At 40.2% G+C, this 25,928-nt stretch overlaps 3 protein-coding genes across 5 annotated transcripts in view; 2 read left to right on the top strand and 1 right to left on the bottom strand.

The window, feature by feature from the left end:
• Positions 1 to 7,563: 7,563 nt before the first annotated feature.
• Positions 7,564 to 20,986, top strand: LOC126575820 (DNA replication licensing factor MCM4). 3 transcript variants are annotated; one of them, XM_050236737.1, is made up of 8 exons: positions 7,564 to 7,627; positions 7,704 to 7,939; positions 17,330 to 17,886; positions 17,947 to 18,045; positions 18,112 to 19,091; positions 19,157 to 19,523; positions 19,662 to 20,114; positions 20,187 to 20,986. In XM_050236737.1, the coding sequence occupies exons 2-8, from the start codon at positions 7,708 to 7,710 to the stop codon at positions 20,280 to 20,282; spliced, it is 2,784 nt and encodes a 927-aa protein (XP_050092694.1). In that variant the 5' UTR covers positions 7,564 to 7,627; positions 7,704 to 7,707; the 3' UTR covers positions 20,283 to 20,986. The 3 variants fall into 3 exon arrangements, with proteins under 3 accessions (XP_050092694.1, XP_050092695.1, XP_050092696.1); XM_050236738.1 differs by lacking the exon at positions 7,564 to 7,627 and having other exon boundaries at positions 7,662 to 7,939; XM_050236739.1 differs by lacking the exons at positions 7,564 to 7,627; positions 7,704 to 7,939 and adding an exon at positions 17,063 to 17,235.
• Positions 20,987 to 22,922: 1,936 nt separating this feature from the next.
• Positions 22,923 to 23,918, bottom strand: LOC126575907 (uncharacterized). Its single transcript, XM_050236926.1, has 3 exons — positions 23,652 to 23,918; positions 23,329 to 23,589; positions 22,923 to 23,262 (listed from the first exon to the last, which is right to left on the bottom strand). Exons 1-3 carry the CDS (start codon positions 23,899 to 23,901, stop codon positions 23,090 to 23,092), a joined length of 684 nt encoding a protein of 227 aa, XP_050092883.1. The 5' UTR covers positions 23,902 to 23,918; the 3' UTR covers positions 22,923 to 23,089.
• Positions 23,919 to 25,837: 1,919 nt separating this feature from the next.
• LOC126575900 (protein immune deficiency) overlaps positions 25,838 to 25,928 on the top strand; it is a 1,025-nt gene continuing 934 nt past the window's right edge. Inside the window, exon 1 of the mRNA XM_050236919.1 lies at positions 25,838 to 25,928. This exon is cut by the window's right edge and continues 546 nt beyond it. Within this exon, the coding sequence (XP_050092876.1) occupies positions 25,845 to 25,928 (84 nt within the window). The 5' untranslated portion in view covers positions 25,838 to 25,844.

Below are 25,928 nucleotides of genomic sequence, written 5' to 3'. Positions count from 1 at the left end.
TTTCTAATTTTTTACTTCCATTAGACCAAAGAGCGAGGGGCTTGAGCATACCAACGATGATTTTTTCCTTCGCGATTTTGTTATCCAACGGACATTGACTAATCTCAAGTGCTTTAAGTTTGGTGATTATTGTGGTTTGAACAAAAACTAGATGTACTCCCCATCAAGAACTTTTTGTGGTAAAAAAAAATTATTTTGATGAGTCATTTTATAATCAGAAGAAAAAGGATTGCTCAGTCGAAATTCAAGAAGAATGGCGCTACTCCGTAGAAATCAGACCTCTGAGCAACGGGATCAAGCAAGTTCTCAGCTTCTATTACGTATGTTTAAAAATTGAAGTCAAAGATCAAGAACGCAATTGAGATCAGGATCGTAGATGTGGACCCAATGCAAATCCTCCCGTTGTTCAATTACATCGCGCCGCATTTCGGTATGATTCCACGATCCCCCAAAGAAATATCGTGTTTTGTAATAGGGAAGATAGATAAGGTTTGTTGACTTTGCAAGGCACTAAAATTTCGATTCGATTTTCTGAGGCACACCCAAAACTACAAAAACTGTTACACTTATGCAGCAAACAAAAAAAAACGAAAAAATAGTGCATCAAAAAGCTTCCCAGTTGAATAAAATAAAAATCCCATTTCCTTTTTTATGTTGCATTAAAAATTCTACATCCAACATCTTAAATCAATCGACTCTCATAGTGGCAGAACGAAGTTTGCCGGGACAACTAGTACCATATAAATTCCTAAAAATTATACTAGAAGGTTTGTAGTTTAATGTTTATATAAGCGCGAACATGTTCGGTAGGTGGTCTAATACATTTACATTGTGTTATACTGTGGTGTGTTACATTGTGTTTAAGATTCCCCCTAATACCGACTCTCCATAATACACAAAGAACAAAAAGTTTATATTGCATACTATTGAACGAATCATGTGTTTTCATGATCGAATCATGATGTTTTCTCAGGAATGAGAATAGGACCAATGACCTATATGCGCAATATCAGAGTCTTCATTACACCTTTACAGAGAAAGATAAGATTTCTTATCTTTAGATTCCTTAACGCTTCGTAAAGTTTAAATTTAAAGGTCGTAATAGCGCTTACTTTGCGGTAACCAGGACCCAATACCATGCAGAATGAAGACAAGCAAATGTATAGTACACCATGTATAGTGTATCATGCCATTAGAATCATTCGCACATTGATGCACACTCTGAATTTACAAAAAAAACTAAGCAGAATCGATTAAACTAAATCGTTGAACTCTACATATTTTTAATTTATTTTAAATCATCTATACGATCCTAAAATGTTTCTTCTTCGTTGCTTATAACAACTATACAAACACTTTCAGAGTAAATTTCCATTTGTTATTGATGAAGACATTGTGTTTCATTCAGCAGTTCACCAAACACATTCATTCCATTTGTAAGGCAGTGTAAGTAGTTGATATCGCACGACGAATTGTTATCAAGGTTGATAAACAAGGAAACCTCTATAGAGATAGCGCAAATTTGCTGCAGATCACTTTTAGAGTGCCTTCACAAATACACATAGATTCACAAATAATATCATTGTGATAAAGGTATCAATATGTTTTGGTTCTACTATTTCACATCATAACACTATCGATGCAACGGATTTCTTTTGACTAACACAACGTTATTTAAACCGCATAAGAAACACTTATCTAGTGACTAAAATAATTGACTAATAGAAAATGTTACTTCGAAGACTTACCTTAAATCCTTACAACTAACCATTATCGTCTGCCATCGCGGTGGTTGGTGATGCACGCCAAAACAGACAGCAGAAGACAATCAATTTATACTTATTCACAAACAGCAGCACACGTCCTGAACTTCATACTCCAGTTCTTCTGTTTCATAATTTTTCAACTTTAGTGAGTTTCGTGTCGTGAGAAATATAGCCTAACGATTGAAAATCCTAAAAAATAGAAGAAAAAATGAGTGGGAAGCAGATTTAAAAGAGCAGTAATTTCTGTTTAAGTCAATAAAGGCATTTATAATACACTGTTCAGCATTTGTAGCCGACTAATAAAAAAATGGTTTAATTAATGTCTAAAAAACAAATTTCCAATTCAAAAATTGCATTCCGCACATTTATCTTCCGACAATGTCAATAAAACATTTTATCAGTAATAATAAGCCGATGTAAACGATAAAACTACCCTATTTTAGATTCCTTTCGAGTTGATTTCTATGATGGACTATGCATTCCTTAAGGGAATTAATTAACATTCATTGAGAAATGAATCCATGGCATCAAATTTTGGCAGTCGTGTCTTCGAAAAGGTACTTTTTACGGTGACCATCGCAGCGACATGACTAGTCATCTGAAATATACAAATCGGCACTCGCTAGAAAGATTAAAAGTTTATGTAAGTAGCCCCGGAGAGTTTTTGCTGATATGCCAATTTTAGCAGATTTTTGAAGTTAAGAAAGTGATGCTTTTTGCGATTCTGCCAAAAAAACGAGCTTTACATAATTGTTTAAAATGAGGGATCAACCATTTTAATGATATCTCGACGGCAACAATTTTAATGATATATGACCTGGCAAAAAGTGTACAGATTATGTGTAAAAAAATTCAAAACGATCGGCCCAGTAGTTTTTTTTTACGGTACGATGGGCACCGACTTTGAAAACGTTGGTTTAGGGAAACGCTCTTCAAAGAAGCGGGCTGCATGCATGGAGCCTTGTATGAAACGCGGATTTTCAAAAATCTGTATCTTTGTCAGTTTTTCTTCAATTGATCCAAAACTTTTACACAATACTCTTGAAAGGATCAGCTTTCAGGAAAAAATGTTAAAAACATGTGTCACAAATAAAAATTAAATACCAAAGTCCCCCCTTAATCTATTCCTAGGCCATTCCTAGGCCATTTGGAGCCATATTTGAAGCAAAACCATCGTGAATAGATTTTTTTTTCAGTAAAATAACGCCACCACGGCGACACTTGCCTACTTAAAGTATACAAACATCAATGTAATGTCCTCGCCAGCGATTTCTCCGGACTTAAATCCGATGGAAAATGATTGGCGGGAATGGTAGGCAATTTGACACCATAGATCAGGTGGAAGTAGCTAATAAGAGTGCCTGGTGATCCTTGCGCACTGCAACATTTTTCATGCTCGCTGTAAGCATGCCATCCCGCAGGAGGAGGAGTTACTGATTATAAATAAAATAACATTGATAGCCTGATGAATTGTTTTCCATCTTAATTTAATTTGTTTGTAGGGTAAGGCTATCATGAAACACCTCATTTTTGGATTTTTGGCTCCCAAATCCACAATTTTTAATATTTTTTCAAAATTCAAACGGCATGCGTCTTTTAATGATGAAAGTAACATTTACAGTATTTTTAATTATTTTTGGGGAGCTTTACTCGAAAAAGCAGGGTGAGGCTATCATTATGAAACATAGTGTATTATAAGGCGAGGGACTCATCAGTTTTTATTTTATTAGAGTATACATGGACGCATAATTATAATTTCAAACACACACACATTTAGAATTATAATTATGCAGAGTTTAAAATGTATAATATTGAAAGGTATTTTTTCTATTGCAGTTAAGGTAACTATTGCGATCAGCAATTACCGTTATTTTCTTTACACTCATTCCTTTTGAGCCAAAGGTTATTGCTCTTTTGACACATATTTAATTATACTGTCGACCATGCTGTGCGAAGGCGCAAAGCTTCACGCATACATACAAGTCATGGTCGGCCGCTGCCGGGATATTCGTCGTTCTCCAATACAACAGCTCAGTACAACATCCCAAACAGCCGTATACTATAGAATGATACGAAACACATCAGCTAGCCCTTCCTCCATCCCTACCGGCGCATTGGCTCGAATGCAACAAACAACAGGTACGATTACGTCGACCAAATCGGCCAAGTACATAAAATTTATCAATGTTCGACACTTTTAGCTACATTTAAGAATATACAGCTTAATATTTGATCGAAATAATCATCATCTTAACAGATTCGAGAGTTCCAGATGTTTTAAAATATGTTCAATTTGCAAAAAGTAGTTTTAAATAGCAGGTAAATTTACACACGTTTTCATCTCCTGCCCTTATAATAGTCAAGGTGCAGCAACGATGTTTTTTATACCTTATAATCGCGATACCCTTTTAGATTTAACATGCTATTTGGTCATTTAAATTTAAACAACCGACTTAACATGTCCTTTGAATACATTCTGTACCTCCTTTCATCCACACTGCAATCATTCTCAGGAGAGATGAAAATCCTAGATTTAGTAACGGGATCGTTTGTAATTTTAAAGCATACTTATTTGCTGCCGACTTATATGGTACGAAAGGGAAAGGGATTTTTTAGGAAAGGTAAGCACATTGAACCGGAAATAGCGCTGACGGCGTGCTGGTCACTCACCTTTGGAGCACCGATACTGTCTAATACTACTGGACCTCTGCCGGGTCTCGTTTCGCTCATGGACCTGTGGTCTCGTTTTCGCTCATTTTTCATACCATCTGCCATTTAGTAACGAACATCACATTATACAATCCGCGCAGAGGACAGTGTGGCTTTAAAGTTGAAAACGACGGCACGCAACTAGCCTTTCCACTTGCACAATCCACCAATTGTGATTGCGACTAAAGAGTTGGGTCGAATGAAAATAGCACTTTACAAGATGGACGTTGAAATGAATGCGCCTAAGCGATCGAGCGCCTAATTTACGCAAGAAATGGCAATCACTTAACTAACTTCACACAACACGACCGTCGAAGCATGTGCATCATCACCACCGTAGCTTATTGTACCGATAAGATTCTTTTTGGGGCAGATGTTCATCAAAGCGATTTTCCATGACTCTACAAAATGCTTCACCGGCATCAATTTGTGCGGTTTTCCACCGAATACAGTTATCACTCAATTCACAACACCGATGGTTGCTTTGCCATTTCCATTTAGTGATTTCGGATAAACACCCAAACAAACTATACTAGGTTTGCTCGCATTTCTGCTAACTGAATCCGTAAACCCGCACATGCGTTATCTGTTGTTAATAGACACTTTGCTCGAAGTATTTGTATCGCACTTTTTTCCGCAATTTTTCGAACCGTTGAAGAAAAGCACGCGGTCAAGAGATCATTGCTCTCTCTAAAATGTACACTAACAAAACGCCGGCTGCAGCTATTGTTATCGTGGCTTCGCCGAATCGACCAAACTATGAGAAAAGTGAAGATTACTCGGAAGCCTACACGGACAACGCGACCTAGCTGACTAGCGTCACGGGGTGAACGACCGCTCGTGTGCGCGTGTGTGCGTGTAATGAGTGTATCAAGCGAACAACTTCCCAGCGAGCAGTGAAAAGAATTCTATGGAAATCTCAGGGTGATTCCAAACATACTAAATATTTTGCTTGCGATGTGAAAATTTTCTTGTTGCTCTTTTTCACAAGACCACAAACTTTAGAACGAAAATTAAGATATGAGGAAGAAAAAAAAGGGGGGGGGGGGATAAACACTTCTAAAATTATAATAAAAGAAAATCCCTTCGTAAATACCTTAATTTACGATTTCACGTTCCGCTCCTGTGAAAAAGAGCACAAATAGGGTCGCACTCACTTGAGAGGGGTGCTACCCGACGGGCAAATCTCATAAGGCAGGAATACACGAAGCGTAAACTCAAGCGTAAAGCCGGCGATACATGAAGCGTAAACTCAAGCGTAAATATAAAATTAATTTACACTTGAACATGTTTACATGACCAGGTTGAGACGCGTAATCCGAATTACACTGAACTTTTATCGACGTTTGTGAGAAAAATATGATCTTTTTTCCGAAGAAAAAGATGAAAAACGCTAGTACTGATCACTCACTATTAATGCAAACCACAAACAGGAAATATAGAGAGGCCAATCGCTTGCAAACAGCGTTTACGCTAGGATTTATGCTCCGTGGACCTATAATCTGTTTTACACCGTGTAAACGGCAAATGTAAACTGTTTGGCATTACATTCTGAGACAGTTTCTACACACAGCCAAAATTTGGCGGCTAAAGTCAAAAAAAGAGAACTTCATTTTTCCAACATTTTGGAAAAAATAATGGCAGATGGAGACAAATCTACATCTACGGTACGGCCTACACTGGAGCGCAGCATTATGTGTCTGCCGATCAGCTTAAAGCATATTACATTTTAAAAAAAGCTGTTTGCAGGTGTGTTAAAGTTATTTCGCGATGATTCTGTAGTTTTTCTGAAGTTCTTCTTTTCAAGCGTCCCTACACACACCATTATTTTTTTTATATGGAGCTTTTGACTTTTGCCGATAATTTTGACTTTAGCCGCCAAATTTTGGCTGTGTGTAGAAACTGTCTGAGTTTATACGAGAGTTTACGCTTCATGTATCGCCGGCTTCATGTATCCCCGGCTTTTGGCATTACATTCTGAGTTTACGCTAGAGTTTACGCTTCATGTATCCCCGGCTTTTGGCATTACATTCTGAGTTTACGCTAGAGTTTACGCTTCATGTATCGCCGGCTTTACGCTTGAGTTTACGCTTCATGTATCCCCGGCTTAAATATAAAATTAATGCCCAAAAGGTGTATGGGCGAGTTGGTGATTTTGACAGTTTTATTCGAGAGAGCCAATTTCGAGAACGAACTCTCATACAAGTGAAGCTCAGAGAGGATGATTTTGTATGAGCGAGCTGAGGCGCGCTTTGCGAACGCTGGAGAGGCCTGTGGAAACCGCGTGAGAGAGAAAAAGAAGGAAAGATAACAATATATTTCCATTTCTCTTACTCTTAAGGGTCGAAATCTCAAGCGCGCCGGCTTGAGGAAAATGCGTTTCGTTTGAGTTGAAAATGGTTGGTATTATTTTTCTTTTACTCCCGACGAACTCATTGTGATACTTTTCTTTTAGTTTGTTTCCTTTCCTGAGTGTGGCGACTTTGTTGAGACGCATCAGGAAGAAACGATGCGCCTGTCTGAACTGTTGACGCGGGACCCTTGGTGCAACAATAGAAATGGTTGGCCCGTGATCACAACGTTTTGCTATCGTCCGGAAGGATCCGTAACCGACTCCGGACCGTCGGAAAAGGAGGTTCGAAGGATTTACACTGCTCACATCGTCTTCCTGTCAACTGGTGGCCAACTATCGCAAGCTTCGGATGTTCAAGGTTGTCACAGCGTTGTTCAGACAGTTTCTACACACAGCCAAAATTTGGCGGCTAAAGTCAAAAAAAGAGAACTTCATTTTTCCAACATTTTGGAAAAAATAATGGCAGATGGAGACAAATCTACATCTACGGTACGGCCTACACTGGAGCGCAGCATTATGTGTCTGCCGATCAGCTTAAAGCATATTACATTTTAAAAAAAGCTGTTTGCAGGTGTGTTAAAGTTATTTCGCGATGATTCTGTAGTTTTTCTGAAGTTCTTCTTTTCAAGCGTCCCTACACACACCATTATTTTTTTTATATGGAGCTTTTGACTTTTGCCGACAATTTTGACTTTAGCCGCCAAATTTTGGCTGTGTGTAGAAACTGTCTCAGATTTCGTGAATCGGATGCTGTTCGGATGCTGGCCGGCGTGGTGGCATCGATTCCGGTGAGCTGATTGTAGGTATTCTTGGCTACGATCGTATGAGTTTCGTTCCTGTGCGTCATGTCTCCTTGTTTTCCTCATTTCATACAGTGCTATGATGTTTGGTTTCCGGAAGTGTGCATCATTCTTCGAAAGCAGGGAGCAGAGATCCTTACTTAGCTGTCCGCGTTTGTTGTTTCCACGGGCATTAGGAAGTGTTACGGAGAGCTCGGTCAAGCTAGAATCAACGTTTCGTTGTTGCCGCTGCGCAGATTGGATTTCACATAACCAACGCGAGACCTGTGGCCACATAATGTTAGTGACCGAGGGGCATCATTCGTACGGAGGTAGGCCCTACTGCACGCTGTGTGAGCTGGACGCTGTGCACGCGTAGCTAGACGTTAAGATTGATAGCGTGCGAGCAAATATGCCTTGTTCATGGTGGCTCGTGACTGCGGTTGAGAGCAAAAAAAAAAGAGAATGGTCGGTCGCAGCCGCCGGGCCGGTTCTCTCTCTCTTCCCGATTCTCTTTTCTCTCTGTGTTCCTTTCTCCTTTTTCCCTCGCTCTGTGCTACAGCTGTTATTCTGTAGAGGGAACGACTTCGTCTTTGGTCATGGCTGTGGGGCCGTGGGTCGGTGTCTGTGTGATGGTAGTCGTGATCGGTGTTTCGCGGCTGGAATTATTCGAGAGAACGATTAATGCATGGCGATTATTTATTGAGAGAACCATACTTACCTGCCGATGTGGTTGTATTTCGTCGATGCGACCGGAACCAAACTCTGTGGCGGAGCACTTTAAACGCCCAATAACACGGTGCACAACTTTATCAATTTGAAATCAATAAGTATGCATATCAATAAGAATATGCGAAACGGAGAGTGCTGTGCACACATGATGAATAGTTTTGCTCTTTGTGCTCTTTTACCAAATGTTTGTTCGATCATCAACTCGCGCTCCACGGTGTCCACCGCATAGAGATGTGGTTTTTCATGCTTCCCATCGCGTTGGGATGGACCGTTTAGCGCGAGCTGTAAGGATGATAAGGTTAAACGATACTGCGTGCTGGTCAAGTACGATTGCTATTCGCAGCAGTAGCGTAATTGGCAGTGGGAAAAGCTGCGGAAAGGCTGGCATTTAGTAGCCGCGACGGAGCCGCGATCGGATGCAAATCGAGGCGCATAAAGTTGCCCTTGTTACTGCAAAGTGTGCACTAGCTGAAGTGCATTTCTGCTAAGGCAGTCACACCTTGCATTGAAAACAAATGGATGGCATTTTAAGGACCGTAAATGATATCAATCAAAAGCACGATCTCCACCAGCAAGGCTCAACCACGGCAAGGCACGCTGCACGCCTTGGCCACTGAAAGATTACATGAAACGATTGTAGCTCATAATCAAGGGAAATGTGGGTGGCTGCCAGAACTAGAAGTACCATTAGGGATGCAGGAAAACGTTGTTACACTCAAATTGTTAGCGGCAACTCAAGGACGATTTATTGGCAGATCTCTCAAGGGAGCGGCCCGAGAAAAAATATCTGTTCTTCCTTTCCATATCATCATCAGTGTCCGTTTCGGGGTGATTCTTGATGATTATAGTAAAAATTCCTGTCTCGGTCTCCTAAAATTGCGCATCAAGTGTCTTGCACAAATCTATCCAGCTTTATACGGTCTGAATCTGTTTGTGAAATAGGATCGTTTAGCAAACGATTCATCGCCGAGCTGTGCTTAATCCTTCATAGGCGGCACGTTTACTTTAGCAGAGCTATTTAGAATAATGTTTGCAACAACAGTTTGCTTTGCACTAACATTATCTACTTCTGGTAACAGTCTCTGCACTCGTGAAAAGCATTTCTCAACTAAGAATGGTCCGTGCCAAATTGCATAATAGCGGCGCCAAGTCACAGAATTGTTTTAAATTTTGCTAGTTCTAAAGGCAACCAAGGTATGCAAAGAAACACTTGCAGTTTTGCTAAGAGTATCCAGATGCAGCCATGTTATTAAGTGGCTCACATAGTTGTCTGTGGTGTAAAAGGTTATCTTACTTATTGGCGTTCATTCAATCCTGGCTTCAACAAACCTCGATTTCTGAAAAAGACGTATTCCGCTGTATCAACGAGGGCCGCACAAGTTTGTCTCAGTGGTGACGATATTCTTATCAGGTGATACAACCGACGAGCGGTCTTGGCCTTGGCCTTCTGAAATATCATCTAATAGTTTATATCAACCCCAAAACGGTACGCACAAAGTGCAGTTGCCAACTGTTTTACGTACGATCGTCTGCAAGCAGGCAGGATATAAAACACAAATACCACTATTAAAAAGCGAGGACAAATTCAAACGGACACTTCTACATGATAGAACCTTTCGTCTTTGGGATTCTTTGGAAGTAAATGTGTTTGTAATTAATTACAAATGCATTATAAACCGTTTAATGCATGTTACTCCAGACGGAGAGACAACCGAGCGCAATCGAAAGGCTAACAGCGCTGGTTCCGAAGTATTTCATGAGCCGTTTCTATCCGCTAAGGTACATCTATCGATGTTTCGTTAGACTACTAATATTGCATTACGTTGTCTCTATTGTTCCTCTTGCGTATTCCTCTTTGATTCTGTAAAGCAACCTTTGTTTCAGCCCGGCTGGTCTCAAAGGCAAAGCCAAGAGTGAAGAGTGCGTTGATTAGGAAAAATTGAATGTACCGTTTTGATTCGAGGAATGTGCTAAAAGAATTGCCGAAATTATTACCGGGTTTGCACCATCGTTGTTCTGTAGTGCACTCGAAAGAATCGTTCTTTCCCAATTACTTTTGCTTGGAAACAAAACCCCTTAACAAAGCATTTTAATCTGCGACTGAATGTTCAGCAAATTTAGAAAAAGAGTTACACTTTTGAAGAATCGGAGTGCTTTATTATCCTTTGTCTCATCGTTCGTACAAGAAGTATAGATCTTTACTATCAGCTTGCGGAACGAGTGTAAAAGAGTTACAAACCACTTCACGGCAAACATGTGATTGAGGAAGGAATTGTTCTACAATTCTTTTCATACATAGGACAGGTTTAAATAAGTTTAAGAAATACTAAACAATCAACATCCGGCTCAACAATTCTTGCCTAAATGTACGGAAAAGGAAGTTTGGTAAACGATTTTGAGTCGACTTCTGCAGCTTGATGCGGCATTTTTACAGGCCAAACCAACGATTATCTGGTACCAAATCACACCTAAATCATTAACAATTTAAAAAGCTACAATTTTACATTCAAATTCCTTTTTTTATTAGGTGCTTATTCTGTAACTTTCGATTACGATGGCCTCAGGCGTTCAATGATTCATGCGAATTTCGAAACGTTTCGAAAACAATAAACAATTCAAAATGACAGTTTGAAGTAAAAAAACTGTTAATTAACTTGTTTTTTTCGGTATAAAAACGACTTAACCTTTGTAATAATAGTATACGATTAGCAGAAAGAAATTATTGATGCACAATCAGGACGCTAAAACTGTTTTTCAGATGCTCGATGCTCGATGTAAACAGAACGCCAGCTGTCGACCACAAAAATGCACTCGACATGCAGGCGATCGTGAACACCAAATGAACACAAAATGAACCAAATGAATCTAACGCCTGAGGCCATCGTAATCGAAAGTTACAGAATAAGCACCTTAGAGAAAAATATATAAAAACTAAAGTAGTTTGAAACGGTCTCCAAAGCCGCGGTCCCATGCGAGAAAAGGCAAGCGATATCCCTCTCTCGCTCGATCATACACGCCATACGAGAGCATGCAGCTGTTCGCCGCGAGTGGCGCACACACTCGCTCGTAGGCACACAGGGAATCAACGGCGGCATGCGACACACACTCTGAGAATTTCGCTAAACAGCGAAGCTCCATACTGAGAGAGGAATCGTTCTTTCCCAGTTCGCAGTGAGAAGGTTTTCTCACTATAGAAAAGTTGTTTCTGAGATGGGACTTGGTTGGTACTGGCATATAAGCGAGTCAATACAAATCGCCTTCCCCAGTCCCAACCGAGAAACAAGGGGCCAAGGCACCCAAGAACCAACTTTCGTGAAACCCGAACGCAGCCCACCTTCGTGTGCTCTCGTGTGCCCCCCCCCCCCCCCCCACCCCCCAAATGAACTACGCTGCGATTGGTCGATGAGCTACCGCCCAATGGCGGTGGCGTTTATTTTTCTATTTCTTTTTGCTGACGTCACACGTATATGACGTCGTCATTTTGTGACGTCATTTTTCTGCGTTGCTGTTGGTGGTGGTGGCGTCGTACTCTTCACTGCTTGAAGTCGTCGTTGTGGTGGCGTGATACGGGCTGCGATCGAGAACTTTCCTGCTCGGCCTGATGTTGGGTGCGCGTACGCTGATCACAATGCTCGGGTACATGCAGAAAAGGAAGAGAAAAATCCAAAAGTGTTTAACCTTTTGCAGTGCACCTTACAACGCCAGCTTGGCTTACCTTGCGTGTGGATTATCGTCAACATCTTGGTAACACTTTTCTGCACTTGCACTTTGCCGCCAGCGTAGAGCGTGCGTCCCGGGACTAAGAAAATTTCCGACTGTCCGCGATCGGGACTTAGTCGAATTTTGCTCGAGATTGCTCCGTCTCTTTTTGCTATTCCTCTTACTTTCGCGCTGCCGTCCGTCTTGAACACACTCGCGTTCGCTTCGCCCTTCAGGCTTCTGCAAACCAGGCGCGTAACGCTGCGTACGTTGCGGAGCGTAGCTGTCAAACGGTGGTGGAATGTATGGGATTGCACTGGGCCCTGCATACCAAGCACGTAAACGAGCGTTCGTAACGGAGCGTTGCGCTGCGGAGCAATGTAGAATTTTACATTTTTTGGGCGAAACGCGGCGAAACGCAGCGAAAAGCAATGTCAAACGCGGCGCGAAAGGCGAAATCCGTGGTTTGGGTTTGAATGTACCGTTAGATGGAAGCAAAATCATGTTGCATGTTAACAATATAAACATAATTATAAAATAATATAATAATAAATAAAATAAAATATAATATTTAATAACAATATACACAGATTTCCGGTCGTCCTTCTCTGATAACCACGATCGGCATAACTGAATCGCCAAGGACATGATATTAATTGGTGTATACGTACGACTTCAAACGTCAAGCAAATATAAAAAATATCTTTTGGTGAATTTTTGTCAGCAAGCGTACACGATCATTTATACAAAAATAAATGGATAATATTTGAAACTTTTTAACAAAAAGGAACCTCAATCACGTGAACTTAATTGATTTTTAACATCAAAAAGGAAAAACTGGATTTAGATCGTATCATATATACGCAAGCAAAATACACTAGTACGTTCCGCTCCGCAACGTGACCGGTATGTAGGCGCCTACGCTCCGCAACGTACGCTCGTTTACGTACGCAGCGTTACGCGCTTGGTTTGCAGAAGGCTTTCTTCCCTTGCCGACCTTCCCTCTCCGCGTAATTGAAACCCACAAGCTCGCGTTCGTTTTCGTTCCCCCTTCTTCTCTTCCCATTCCGCCCTTCCTCCGCCGCAGCCGCGCTCCACAAGCTCGCGCACGAAACCTCCTCCCCCCGCGGTTTCTTCCGCTCTTTTCCCCGCTGCCTACGAGCGGTTTCATAGTGAGCGTCGCGCTCGCCTCTTCCTCGACCGCGTCGCAGGCAGAGGGGGCTTCTTTCTCAGCCGCCGCAGCCTTCATCCCGCTACGTCGCAGGCAGAGGGGTAAGCCGAGCGCTTCAAATTGCCAACTGGGTTATGGCGGCGGGAGAATAGAAAGAAAAGGGGGGGGGGGCTTACTGGCACACGAGAGCACACGAAGGGGGGGTGCGTTCGGGTTCGGGTTTCACGAAAGTTGATTCTAAGTTGTATGGGGCCCCTTGATTCTAACTTCATACTGAATGGCCGATTGCATGGATCTCGCCGTATGCCGAATCAAAAAGAATCAAGTTAGAATCAACTTCGAATCATCTTTTCCATAGTGAGAAAACCTTCTCACTGCAAACTGGGTATGCCTTGTTTTGAGCTCCGCCGGAACAATGTTATTATCCCACCGCGCTCGGTATCTGCTTGATCGAACCAGAGACGCTTTATTATGAGTCTTTTCTTCGCTTTATTAAGCCGGGGATACATGAAGCGTAAACTCTCGTATAAACTCAGACTGTAAGACAGTTTCTACACAGAGCCAAAATTTGGCGGCTAAAGTCAAAATTGTCGGCAAAATTTAAGGCTCCATATAAAAAAAATAATGGTGTGTGTAGGGACGCTTGAAAAGAAGAACTTCAGAAAAACTACAGAATCATCGCGAAATAACTTTAACACACCTGCAAACAGCTTTTTTAAAAATATAATATGCTTTAAGCTGATCGGCAGACACATAATGCTGCACTCCAGTGTACGCCGTACCGTAGATATAAATTTGTCTCCATCTGCCATTATTTTTTCCAAAATGTTGGAAAAATGAAGTTCTCTTTTTTTGACTTTAGCCGCCAAATTTTGGCTATGTGTAGAAACTGTCTAATGCCAAAAAGATTATACTTATGTCAAAAAGATTATAGGCCCGCTGAGTGTAAATCTGAGCGTAAAAGCAAGCGTAAACACAGCACCAACATGAAGCGTAGCGTTATGAAGAATTGAATGTTCTACAATCGCTAATATACAGTAAAAACATCTTAAAATATAAAAGAAGATGTTCGGAAATCAACTTATCTCGTCGATTTATGTTTTTTGTGGCCAGAAACACATGTAATTGATGTAATAGCATAGTGTAATTGCAGGTGCACGAATGTAATTGCAGTTGACGTTTCGGTATAAACTTTTATGCGATTATGCCTGCCACACGAAGCGTAAACTTTTTGGCATTACATTCTGAGTTTATACGAGAGTTTACGCTTCATGTATCCCCGGCTTTAGGCTTTTCGGTCAGCGGCTTGTTTGCCGGACTAGGCTTGTTTGCCACTAGAAGTAAGTGAATTTTTTCAGGTGGTTTGTAAGGTGCAAAAAACTACCGAACGTTTCTATGATGCTACCTCATTTACCATTACCGTGCAAGGTGGCCCTTGACGCACACGGTGTTCCATGTGCACTGCAGTGATGCCACGACTCGTGGGCGATTTCCCCCTTCCTTTCCCTTTTCGCTCAGATCAATGGCAAGCTGAATCGGTGCGGTAAAGAACGAACGAAGACCGGGAGCGGAAACGGTGGCCGAAGCGTCGCGATATCCAGCGGATCTATCCCATTTGGGTTTTTGAGGTTTCGGTGGCTGTATTATTACAACCAAAGAATAAAGAATAGGCATTTGCCTTCGAATAGAAACATATCGATGGCTTAATTTTTTAATGAAGTGAGCAAATTAGTTAAAAGACAACAAATCACTCGGTGGTCTAGGGCAAAATGAAAGTAAGGTGCTTATTCTGTACCGGGCGATTTCGATGGCCTCAGGCGTTCGATGATTCATGCGAATTTCGAAACTTCAACTCGTTGTTTCGAAACGTTTCGAAAACAATAAACAATTCAAAATGACAGTTTGAAGTAAAAAAACTGTTAATTAACTTGTTTTTTTCGGTATAAAAACGACTTAACCTTTGTAATAATAGTATACGATTAGCAGGAAGAAATTATTAATGCATAATCAGGACGTTATAATCGTTTTTCAGATGCTCGATGCTCGACGTAAACAAAACGCCAGCTGTCGACCACAAAAATGCACTCGACATGCAGCCGATCGTGAACACCAAAATGAACACAAAATTAACCAAATGAATCATCGCCTAGAGGCCATCGTAATCGCGAGTTACAGAATAAGCACCTTACGCTTCATGTATCCCCGGCTTATTCTTTTTTACACCGTGTAAACGGCAAATGTAAACTTTTTGGCATAAAGCCAGGGATACACGAAGCGTAAACTCTAGCGTAAACTCAGAATGTAATGCCAAAAAGTTTACATTTGCCGTTTACACGGTGTAAAAGAGATTATAGGTCCACGGAGCATAAATCCTAGCGTAAACGCTGTTTGCAAGCGATTTGCCTCTATATATTTCTTGTTTGTGGATTGCATTAATAGTGAGTGATCATTACTAGCGTTTCTAATCTTTTTCTTCGGAAAGAAGATCCTATTTTTCTCACAAAAGTCGATAAAAGTTCAGTGTAATTCGGATTGCGCGTCTCAACCCGGTCATGTAAACATGTTCAAGTGTAAATTAGGTGCTTATTCTGTAACTTTCGATTGCGATGGCCTCAGGCGTTCGATGATTCATGCGAATTTCGAAACGTTTCGAAAACAATAAACAATTCAAAATGACAGTTTGAAGTAAAAAAACTGTTAATTAACTTGTTTTTTTCGGTATAATAACGACTTAACCTTTGTAATAATAGTATACGATTAGCAGAAAGAAATTATTGATGCACAATCAGGACGCTATAACTGTTTTTCAGATGCTCGATGCTCGATGTAAACAGAACGCCAGCTGTCGACCACAAAAATGCACTCGACATGCAGGCGATCGTGAACACCAAATGAACATAAAATGAACCAAATGAATCGAACGCCTGAGGCCATCGTAATCGAAAGTTACAGAATAAGCACCTTAATTTTATATTTACGCTTGAGTTTACGCTTCATGTATCGCCGGCTTAAAAGCAAGCGTAAAGCCGGCGATACATGAAGCGTAAACTCAAGCGTAAACTCAGAATGTAATGCCAAAAAGTTTACATTTGCCGTTTACACGGTGTAAAAGAGATTATAGGTCCACGGAGCATAAATCCTAGCGTAAACGCTGTTTGCAAGCGATTTGCCTCACTATATTTTCTGTTTGTGGTTTGCATTAATAGTGAGTGTTCATTACTAGCGTTTTTAATCTTTTTCTTCGGAAAAAAGATCCTATTTTTCTCACAAAAGTCGATAAAAGTTCAGTATAATTCGGATTACACGTCTCAACCCGGTCATGTAAACATGTTCAAGTGTAAATTAATTTTATATTTACGCTTGAGTTTACGCTTCATGTATCCCCGGCTTAAGCTTAGCACCAACATGAAGCGTAGCGTTATGAAGAATTGAATGTTCTACAATCGCTAATACAGCAACTAACATCTTAAAATATATAAAAAGATGTTCAGAAATCAACTTATCTCGTCGATTTATGTTTTTTGTGGCCAAAAACACATGTAATTGATGTAATAGCATAGTGTAATTGCAGGTGCCCGAATGTAATTGCAGTTGACGTTTCGGTATAAACTTTTATGCGATTATGCCTGCCACACGAAGCGTAAACTTTTTGGCATTACATTCTGAGTTTATACGAGAGTTTACGCTTCATGTATCCCTGGATTAACAGGAGCGTGTAAATGTTCTGTGTCAACGGGGCTTCCGCTCGAAAAAAAATCTGGTATAACTGGGACTTTGTCACCCTATATCAAAAAATGCAAAAATCTTGAATGAAGAATACACCAGAAAAATGTGTTGTGTTTTTATGATAATCGCGCGCATTTTGGTTCATGTTTGTGCGCGTTCCGCGTAATTAGTGTGTTCTTGGCTACATTCTCTTTAATATTTATAGCATTCTCTAATATATTGAAAAGTGCATCAAGAGAATGTCTAGCCCAATTCGGCCAAATCGTCAAACAAAGGACTCTGGCAACAGTTCCCGTGAAGGTTTGCAGAAAAAGAATCGCCTACGAAAGAATCTTAGTTGGTAAACAATTACAGTCAATTAATTAAGGTATAATTACTCTACAATATCTTTAAGCATCATCGAATAATGATACTGAAACGTCGCATCGAATCGGCTGCCCAATGCCACAAAATGATCATGGTTTGGTGCAAGAAAGCTCTGAGCACCATTCAACGAGGTTGACATCTCCGGGTACCTGTGGCGCTCCTCGTAATGTAACAGCTACGAGTCCGTACGTTCGAGTTCATGGAATAAGCGAGATTGATATGAGTTCTCCGTTGAATTACGGAACACCAAGCTCATTGGGTTCGATTCGAACCCCTCGATCTGGTGTTCGTGGAACGCCAATGCGTCAGAGACCAGATGTTCGAGTGGATCAGTTTTTTCGCCAAGTAGTCGTCGGCATCCACGATAGTAGCCCCAATGTTATCAACGAGGATCGTCACTTAGCTACGGATTCTGCTTCTTCCGGTCATCGATTAGTTGTATGGGGCACTAATGTTGTGGTGGACGAATGTATGCACAAGTTTAAACAATTCATAATGCGTTACATTGATCCGAATGCGGCAGAAGACGAAATTACCCAGGGAATGAATGTTAATGAACCACTTTATATTCAAAAATTAGAGGAGGTAAGCATTTTAACTCGAGAAAATGAATATCGTTAAAATTCTACCAAATTCCTGTTTCAGATACATACACTTGAGGAACCTTTTTTGAATTTAAATTGTGCTCATTTAAAAACATTCGATGAGTCTTTGTACCGTCAACTCGTCTGCTATCCTCAGGACGTTAGTATAAATATTATATCATTATGTTTAGAAATTGTTGCTAATGAATTTACGTTTTTCATATAGGTTATTCCGGCATTAGATATTGCAGTAAATGAAATGTTCTTTGAGCAATTCCCAGCCGCTACACTCTATCATCAAATCCAAGTTCGGCCTTTCAATGCGGACAAGACACGGGCAATGCGTGGACTGAATCCGGAAGATATTGATCAAATAATCACGATCAGTGGCATGGTTATTCGTACATCTAATATTATTCCAGAGATGCGCTGCGCTTTTTTCAAATGTTCTATCTGCAGCTTTGGTACGTTTGTTGAACTTGAAAGAGGACGTATTGCAGAACCCACTTTGTGTACCAATTGCAATTCCAATCACTGTTTTCAACTAATACACAATCGATCACAATTTGCCGATCGTCAATTAATTAAACTTCAAGAGTCTCCCGACGACATGGCTGCCGGACAAACTCCCCATAATGTATTGCTTATGGCTCATGAAGACCTAGTTGATAAAGTACAACCAGGCGATCGAGTAACTGTTACCGGAATATACAAAGCGATGCCCATGCAAGAAAATCCTCGCCAAACATCGATGAAATCCGTCTACCGAACACACATTGACGTGCTCCATTTTCGCAAAGTCGACGATAAACGGCTTTATGAAGAAGAGGAAGGCAAATCTCATATGTTTTCACCGGAGCGCGTCGAACTTTTAAAAAGGATTTCTCAGAAACCAGATGTTTACGATCGTTTGGCTCGCTGTATCGCTCCTTCTATTTACGAAAATACTGACGTGAAGAAAGGCATTATGTTACAAATGTTTGGAGGATCCAAGAAAAAACAAGCAACTTCTGGAAGGCAAAACTTTCGGGCTGAAATCCATATTCTCTTGTGTGGAGATCCGGGCACATCAAAGTCTCAATTGTTGCAATACGTTTACAATTTAGTGCCCCGTACCCAATACACCTCAGGTCGAGGGTCTTCAGCAGTTGGTTTAACAGCATATGTTACTAAGGATTCTGAAACACGGCAACTTGTTCTTCAAACGTATGTATATGCGGCGTACATATTTTCTTCAACAGACGCTGCTACTTCTTTATTTATTATTCTAGTGGTGCCCTTGTGTTGGCAGATAATGGTGTATGTTGTATTGATGAGTTTGATAAGATGAATGATGCCACAAGAAGTGTTCTACACGAAGTGATGGAACAGCAAACACTCAGTATAGCAAAAGTAGGCATCATCTGCCAGTTGAACGCACGAACCTCGATTCTTGCTGCTGCTAATCCTTCAGAATCTCAATGGAATAAGAACAAAACCATCATCGACAACGTGCAGCTTCCTCATACTTTGATTTCCAGATTCGATCTAATCTTCCTTATATTAGACCCGCAAGATGAAGTTTTCGACCGGCGCCTTGCAGTTCATTTGGTCTCGATGTATTATGCTACTAGAAATGAAGATGAAGACAACTTGGTGGTAAGTGTTGTGCTTATTTAACTTAAGATTCATCTAAATGTCTGGATATGTCTGTACAGTATTTGAGAAAGAGAGTTCCACAAAAGTATATGCATCCATAGTGCTTTTGGATTTATTTTATACCTTTTTTATTTAAAGGACATGAGTGTACTTCGGGACTATATTGCATATGCTAAGGAACACATCAATCCTGAAATATCTGAGGAAGCACAACAAAGGTTAATTCAAGTTTATGTTGACATGCGTAAAGTAGGATCTGGAAAAGGTCAGATTTCGGCCTACCCTCGGCAACTGGAAAGCTTAATTCGGCTGTCAGAAGCTCATGCTAAGGTGCGGCTTAGTGAAACCGTTGACAGACAAGATGTTGAAGAAGCCTGGCGTCTACACCGAGAAGCTTTGAAACAGTCAGCTACAGATCCACTGTCTGGTAAAATCGATGTCGGCATTTTGACTACTGGCTTATCTAATGCTGCTCGGAAGAAGCGTATTGAACTAGTATCATCCATAAAAGCTAACTTAAAGACAAAAGGAAAAATCTCCACTATTCCTTACCAAAAACTCTTTGGCGAAACAAAGGAAGCTTCGCAAATGGTATGTACTTCTAATATTATTTTAGGTACCGAATCATAGTTTGTTATTTTCTTATTTATGTTTTTTTCCTAGCTCGTAACAAAAGAACAATTTGAAGACGCACTGAGGGAACTACAAGATGAGGGAATGGTTGTCATCGTTGGTAATAATACTATTAGAATTTGCTAAAATAGTAAACATTAAATGATAAGCCGTTTGCATTTACATTCTCTAGCCATTTAATTTATACGTGAAGCCGTTTAAATTTCATTATTCATAATATCATAGTATATTCAAGCATTACTTGTTCGCACGTTATACCATGCACTTTTTTAATTAAATTATGCTTTAAATGAAAAATTATGAACTTTATTAATACCATTAAGTAGCAGTGCAAGTGCGATATGTAAACTTACGCACTGCATTCGCTCATATTTGTTTTTAACCAGCTGAATGAACCTGTTATGGCTGGTTCAGGCGCTCCGATTTGGTCTGTGGCATGTGGTAAAAATTGCAAAAATTTGGTAATTTTCGGCTGTTGTCGCAGATATCAACAATTTGAGCAAAAGTGCATTAATATCCCTCCAATTTCCATACATATGTGCGTGTGGTTTATAATTTGGATGTTTGAGCATTTTACGAAAGTCTTTGGCGTGTAAAAGTGAAGATTATACCGATCGGTACACAAAGGCGTAGGAATACGCATTGAAATCGTAGCGTGTGAATGTTCCACGATTGCCTTAATCCGAATACGATATTGATTTGCGCAATCGCATCGCACAGACCACATCTGAGCGTGTAGACCGGCCATTAGAGAGTTACGCTTATAACACGATTCTTCGAAATGTTCCATTTTCTTTTACACCTAATAAACAAACATACTCTTAAAATTACTTTCTAAAGTTATCCATATTATGCCATTTTCGAAATCCGAGATCAAAGACGTTTGTTCGCGATGTCACCTGGGGAAGGACCCGTAAGCCGTAATCAAATATTTCAGCGTACATTAATATCTGAGGAGGTGTTGCCATTAACCTTGGCCCCTGTTGATTACCATTGCTTCCAGGCTCCTGATCCGATTATTGATTGCCATTGTATGGAACAGTAAAGTAATCGCGTCCCATTCTACGACCCATATTTTGCATTAATGTTTAACAGAACTAATTTTGTTGTATATTGGTCATCTTAATCGGTGCACGGAGATGTTGAAGAGATCTACTATTTCATGCTCTGGTAGTCTCTTCAACACGCTACGACTGGAAGGTTTAGCCCACAATGGATTAATTCGGGTCTGTTAATGCTTAACCATTGTTCTACGCGCGGGTCTGTTAAGCGTTAACAGATCCGAGTAGATGTTCTGTGTCAATGTGGTGCGCTGGGCACATTGAAAACACGAAGAATATCATCATAATAATACAAACAACTTATTAAATAATGATAAACAGTAATTTGCCCGCAAAAGCAACGATTATCAGGATTACGCCAGATTCAAGCCAATACAAATAGCTGAGCAACGCTGGTTTGTTTGCCTCCTGCGTTCCGTTCAGAATCCGCTTCAATCTGTAGATTTTTACACATTTGAAAAACAGGACAACTTTTAAGCCGGAGATACGTGAAGCGTAAACTCTCGTATAAACTCAGAGTGTAATGCCAAAAAGATTATACTTATGTCAAAAACATTATAGGCCCGCGGAGCGTAAATCCGAGCGTAAAAGCAAGCGTAAACACAGCACCAACATGAAGCGTAGCGTTATGATGAATTGAATGTTCTACAATCGCTAATATACAGTAAAAACATCTTAAAATATAAAAGAAGATGTTCGGAAATCAACTTATCTCGTCGATTTATGTTTTTTGTGGCCAGAAACACATGTAATTAATGTAATTGCAGATGCACGAATGTAATTGCAGTTGACGTTTCAGTATAAACTTTTATGCGATTATGCCTGCCACACGAAGCATAATCGTTTTGGCATTAAGGCAGGAATACACGAAGCGTAAACTCTCGTATAAACTCAGAATGTAATGCCAAAAAGTTTACGCTTCGTGTGGCAGGCATAATCGCATAAAAGTTTATACCGAAACGTCAACTGCAATTACATTCGTGCACCTGCAATTACACTATGCTATTACATCAATTACATGTGTTTTTGGCCACAAAAAACATAAATCGACGAGATAAGTTGATTTCTGAACATCTTTTTTTATATTTAAAGATGTTTTTACTGTATATTAGCGATTGTAGAACATTCAATTCATCATAACGCTAAGGTAGGAATACACGAAGCGTAAACTCTCGTATAAACTCAGAGTGTAATGCCAAAAAGATTATACTTATGTCAAAAAGATTATAGGCCCGCGGAGCGTAAATCCGAGGGTAAAAGCAAGCGTAAACTCAACACCAACATGAAGCGTAGCGTTATGATGAATTGAATGTTCTACAATCGCTAATATACAGTAAAAACATCTTAAAATATATAAAAAGATGTTCAGAAATCAACTTATCTCGTCGATTTATGTTTTTTGTGGCCAGAAACACATGTAATTGATGTAATAGCATAGTGTAATTGCAGGTGCCCGAATGTAATTGCATTTGACGTTTCGGTATAAACTTTTATGCGATTATGCCTGCCACACGAAGCGTAAACTTTTTGGCATTACATTCTGAGTTTATACGAGAGTTTACGCTTCATGTATCGCCGGCTCTACGCTTCATGTTGGTGCTGTGTTTACGCTTGCTTTTACGCTCGGATTTACGCTCCGCGGGCCTATAATCTTTTTGACATAAGTATAATCTTTTAGGCATTACATTCTGAGTCTATACGAGAGTTTACGCTTCATGTATCCCCGGGTTTATTAAGCTGCTTCATATGCGCCAAAAAAACACTACAATTTTTACAGGAGAACACTTCCATATATTTTGATGGGATACAAACAATTTTACCAAAAGTTCGCTTTTTTTCAAAACTTTAAAAACGTAGGTCGTATATGTTTCCTCAATTCAGCGATTTTAAATCGTGCAAATACACCGTATGCTTCTCGAACAACTGTACCATATCTTCCTTTGGTTTATTAAACTCTCTATCGTAAGATGCTCCAACTGTCCAGAGGGATTCCAAATCATACCGCTCTCGTGCTGCTGGCGAGAAAATATGCATTGCAATATTGCCTAAAATAGATAAAAGTAGCGTGTCAGCCTTAGCCATTTTTTAATACATTTATTAACAAAATCTACCCAGATCCATTGCCATCCAGTCACTGCTGGTTTCTCCTTCTATCTTTGGAATTGGATCAGACGTATGTCTTTTGATTTTGAAGGTCTTTTTAACTGTCTCGGCTATTCCCAACATGTGCTTCCTGTTACGACCGGAAACAACACACATATAATCTACATACTTTATGTGTTTCGGTACAGCACAAACAAACATATCTATAACATTTTGCAATTTCAGAATGGCAACTAAATCATTAAGATCGAATACCCCTTCCTCTGCTCCTGTAACAAAATGTTTTCTTCGTATCATTTCCTTGTGTTGATTTGTAGCTTCATATACTTACGAGAAAGGTTGATGTCCTTGAATGTATTAGTTATGTTGGTGTAGATGATTTTTCTTTTGAACATAAGTCGTTCTTCTTCCACATCGAAAATAACCGGCGCATCAATGTCTCGAAATACTTCATACTTTGGGGCAATGGAATGGTCTAATCGTGGCGGTAGCTCCCTATTATCTAAGATGCCCTTCGATGTAAATCTGCTCGTAAATGTTCTCTTTTCGCGGGAAACAACATTTCCGATTCGGAAAAACATATTTTAAAAACAACGACAAGAGTGTTCTTCTAGCGCACGGAAAAGAGAAAAATGTGAAGTTCCCGCTTACAGCGCCTCCAGACCAAAGTGTCTATAGGAAACAGGTGAAGTCATCCCGAACAAAATCGCTCGCGACGATTAGAAAAATGAATGAAAAAAAACTGACAGTTCGTGTCTATGTTTTGGTTGCGTTGGGAACGCTGTATTCGCTTTGAGATGTAAGAAATCCGTAAAGAAAGTTAAAATTTTTCCAGTTTTTCAGTGCTCTGATTGTTCTACATTGGTGGTTTTAAGATGCCTTATAGATTTTGCGTAGCTCGCTGGGCTGAAAGCGCGCTGGAGCTGCCTTTATTCGGGCAGAAGAACCCACTCCTTCTCCTTGCTGCTCCGTGTTCGGAACAAGCGAAGAGGTTTCACCTTCGCCGGATCTCTGGTCGGACACGCGACAACACCCGCCTTTGGATGCACTGAGCATATAGCGCTGATGTGATTGTCCATCACAACCAATAGTCTAAGCCGACAGTGACCGGCTATCGGTGGAAGCCGGATCCGGGCCTTTTCCACTCGTTTCAGAATCAGAGATAGTCGGCGTTTTCGGCCCCTGCTGACACGTTGTTAGCCACAGCGGGGCTGCTCATTTGTTTTAAAATTAGAAAATGTATCATTTAAACGAGCAAAAGTAGATAATATACCTGATAAAACCATTGCACTTTTTCGGATTCAAACGCACGCTGGTTTGGTGATGAACGTAAACAAGGCGTCGAATGTCAAAAAAACAAAAAAAAAGCAAAAAAGAAAAAAAGTGCTATGACTTCACCTGTTTCCTATAGACACTTTGGTATAAACTCAGAGTGTAATGCAAAGTGTTTAGCTATAACAGGTAAAGTCATAGCACTTCACTAGCCGCCATATTGGATTTTTGATTTCCTTCACGAGCTGTCAAATACATGTTTACCAAATCGACAGAAAGCGTTTGGTGATACGAAGGATATCCGGAAATTTTCAATGATTTTGTCAGATATAGGTGCTTATTCTGTAACTTGCGATTACGATGGCCTCAGGCGTTCAATGATTCATGCGAATTTCGAAACTTCAACTCGTTGTTTCGAAACGTTTCGAAAACAATAAACAATTCAAAATAACAGTTTGAAGTAAAAAACTGTGAATTAACTTGATTTTTCTGTATCAAAAACGACTTAACCTTTGTAATAATAGTATACGATTAGCAGAAAGAAATTATTGATGCACAATCAGGACGCTATAACTGTTCTTCAGATGCTCGATGCTCGATGTAAACAGAACGCCAGCTGTCGATCACAAAAATGCACTCGACAGTAGGGGATCGTGAACACAAAAATGAACAAAAAATGAACCAAATGAATCATCACCTAGAGGCCATCGTAATCGCAAGCTACAGAATAAGCACCATAGTATCGCTTTTGCTCGTTTAAATGATTCATACTCATTGTTTTCAACAAAGGAGCGAGTGGAAGGACCGCGGATCCGTAAGGCACCGCTTCCAGCGAGCATCATCCGCCGGTAGCGCCCAAATCATCAGTGCTGTCTCCCGAAGGGATTGAAAACTTGACCTTTTACACTTTTAGAATCAGAATTCTTAAAAACTTGAAAAACTTGAACCTTCGAAACAGATTTCTTACTCCTCAAATCGAAAACAGCATCTCTGATTTCAACCAAAACAATCTTTCAGAAGGTTCAGCATCTGTCAGTTTTTTTCATTCATTTTTCTAATCTTCGCGAGGGATTTTGTTCGGGATGACTTCACCTGGTTAATTGACACATCTTGCACCAAACGCTTTCTGCGGATTTGGTAAACATGTATTTGACAGCCTCTGAAGGCTAGAATAAATCCAATATGGCGGTGAGCGAAGTGCTATGACTTCGCCTGTTTAGTTAATACACTTTGGTAAAAAGCAAATTTGGCCATGTTCTCCACGATGGTAAAATTACATAGATTTTTCGACAGTTTGTTAAGAAAAAAGTCCGTATCCAAACTGGATACAGATGCG

Source organism: Anopheles aquasalis, chromosome 3, assembly GCF_943734665.1.
Source record: "Anopheles aquasalis chromosome 3, idAnoAquaMG_Q_19, whole genome shotgun sequence".
In the NCBI taxonomy this organism is placed as follows: domain Eukaryota; kingdom Metazoa; phylum Arthropoda; class Insecta; order Diptera; family Culicidae; genus Anopheles; species Anopheles aquasalis.
The sequence above is the reverse complement of the archived record's forward strand: the minus strand, read 5'-3'. Positions and strand labels throughout refer to the sequence as shown.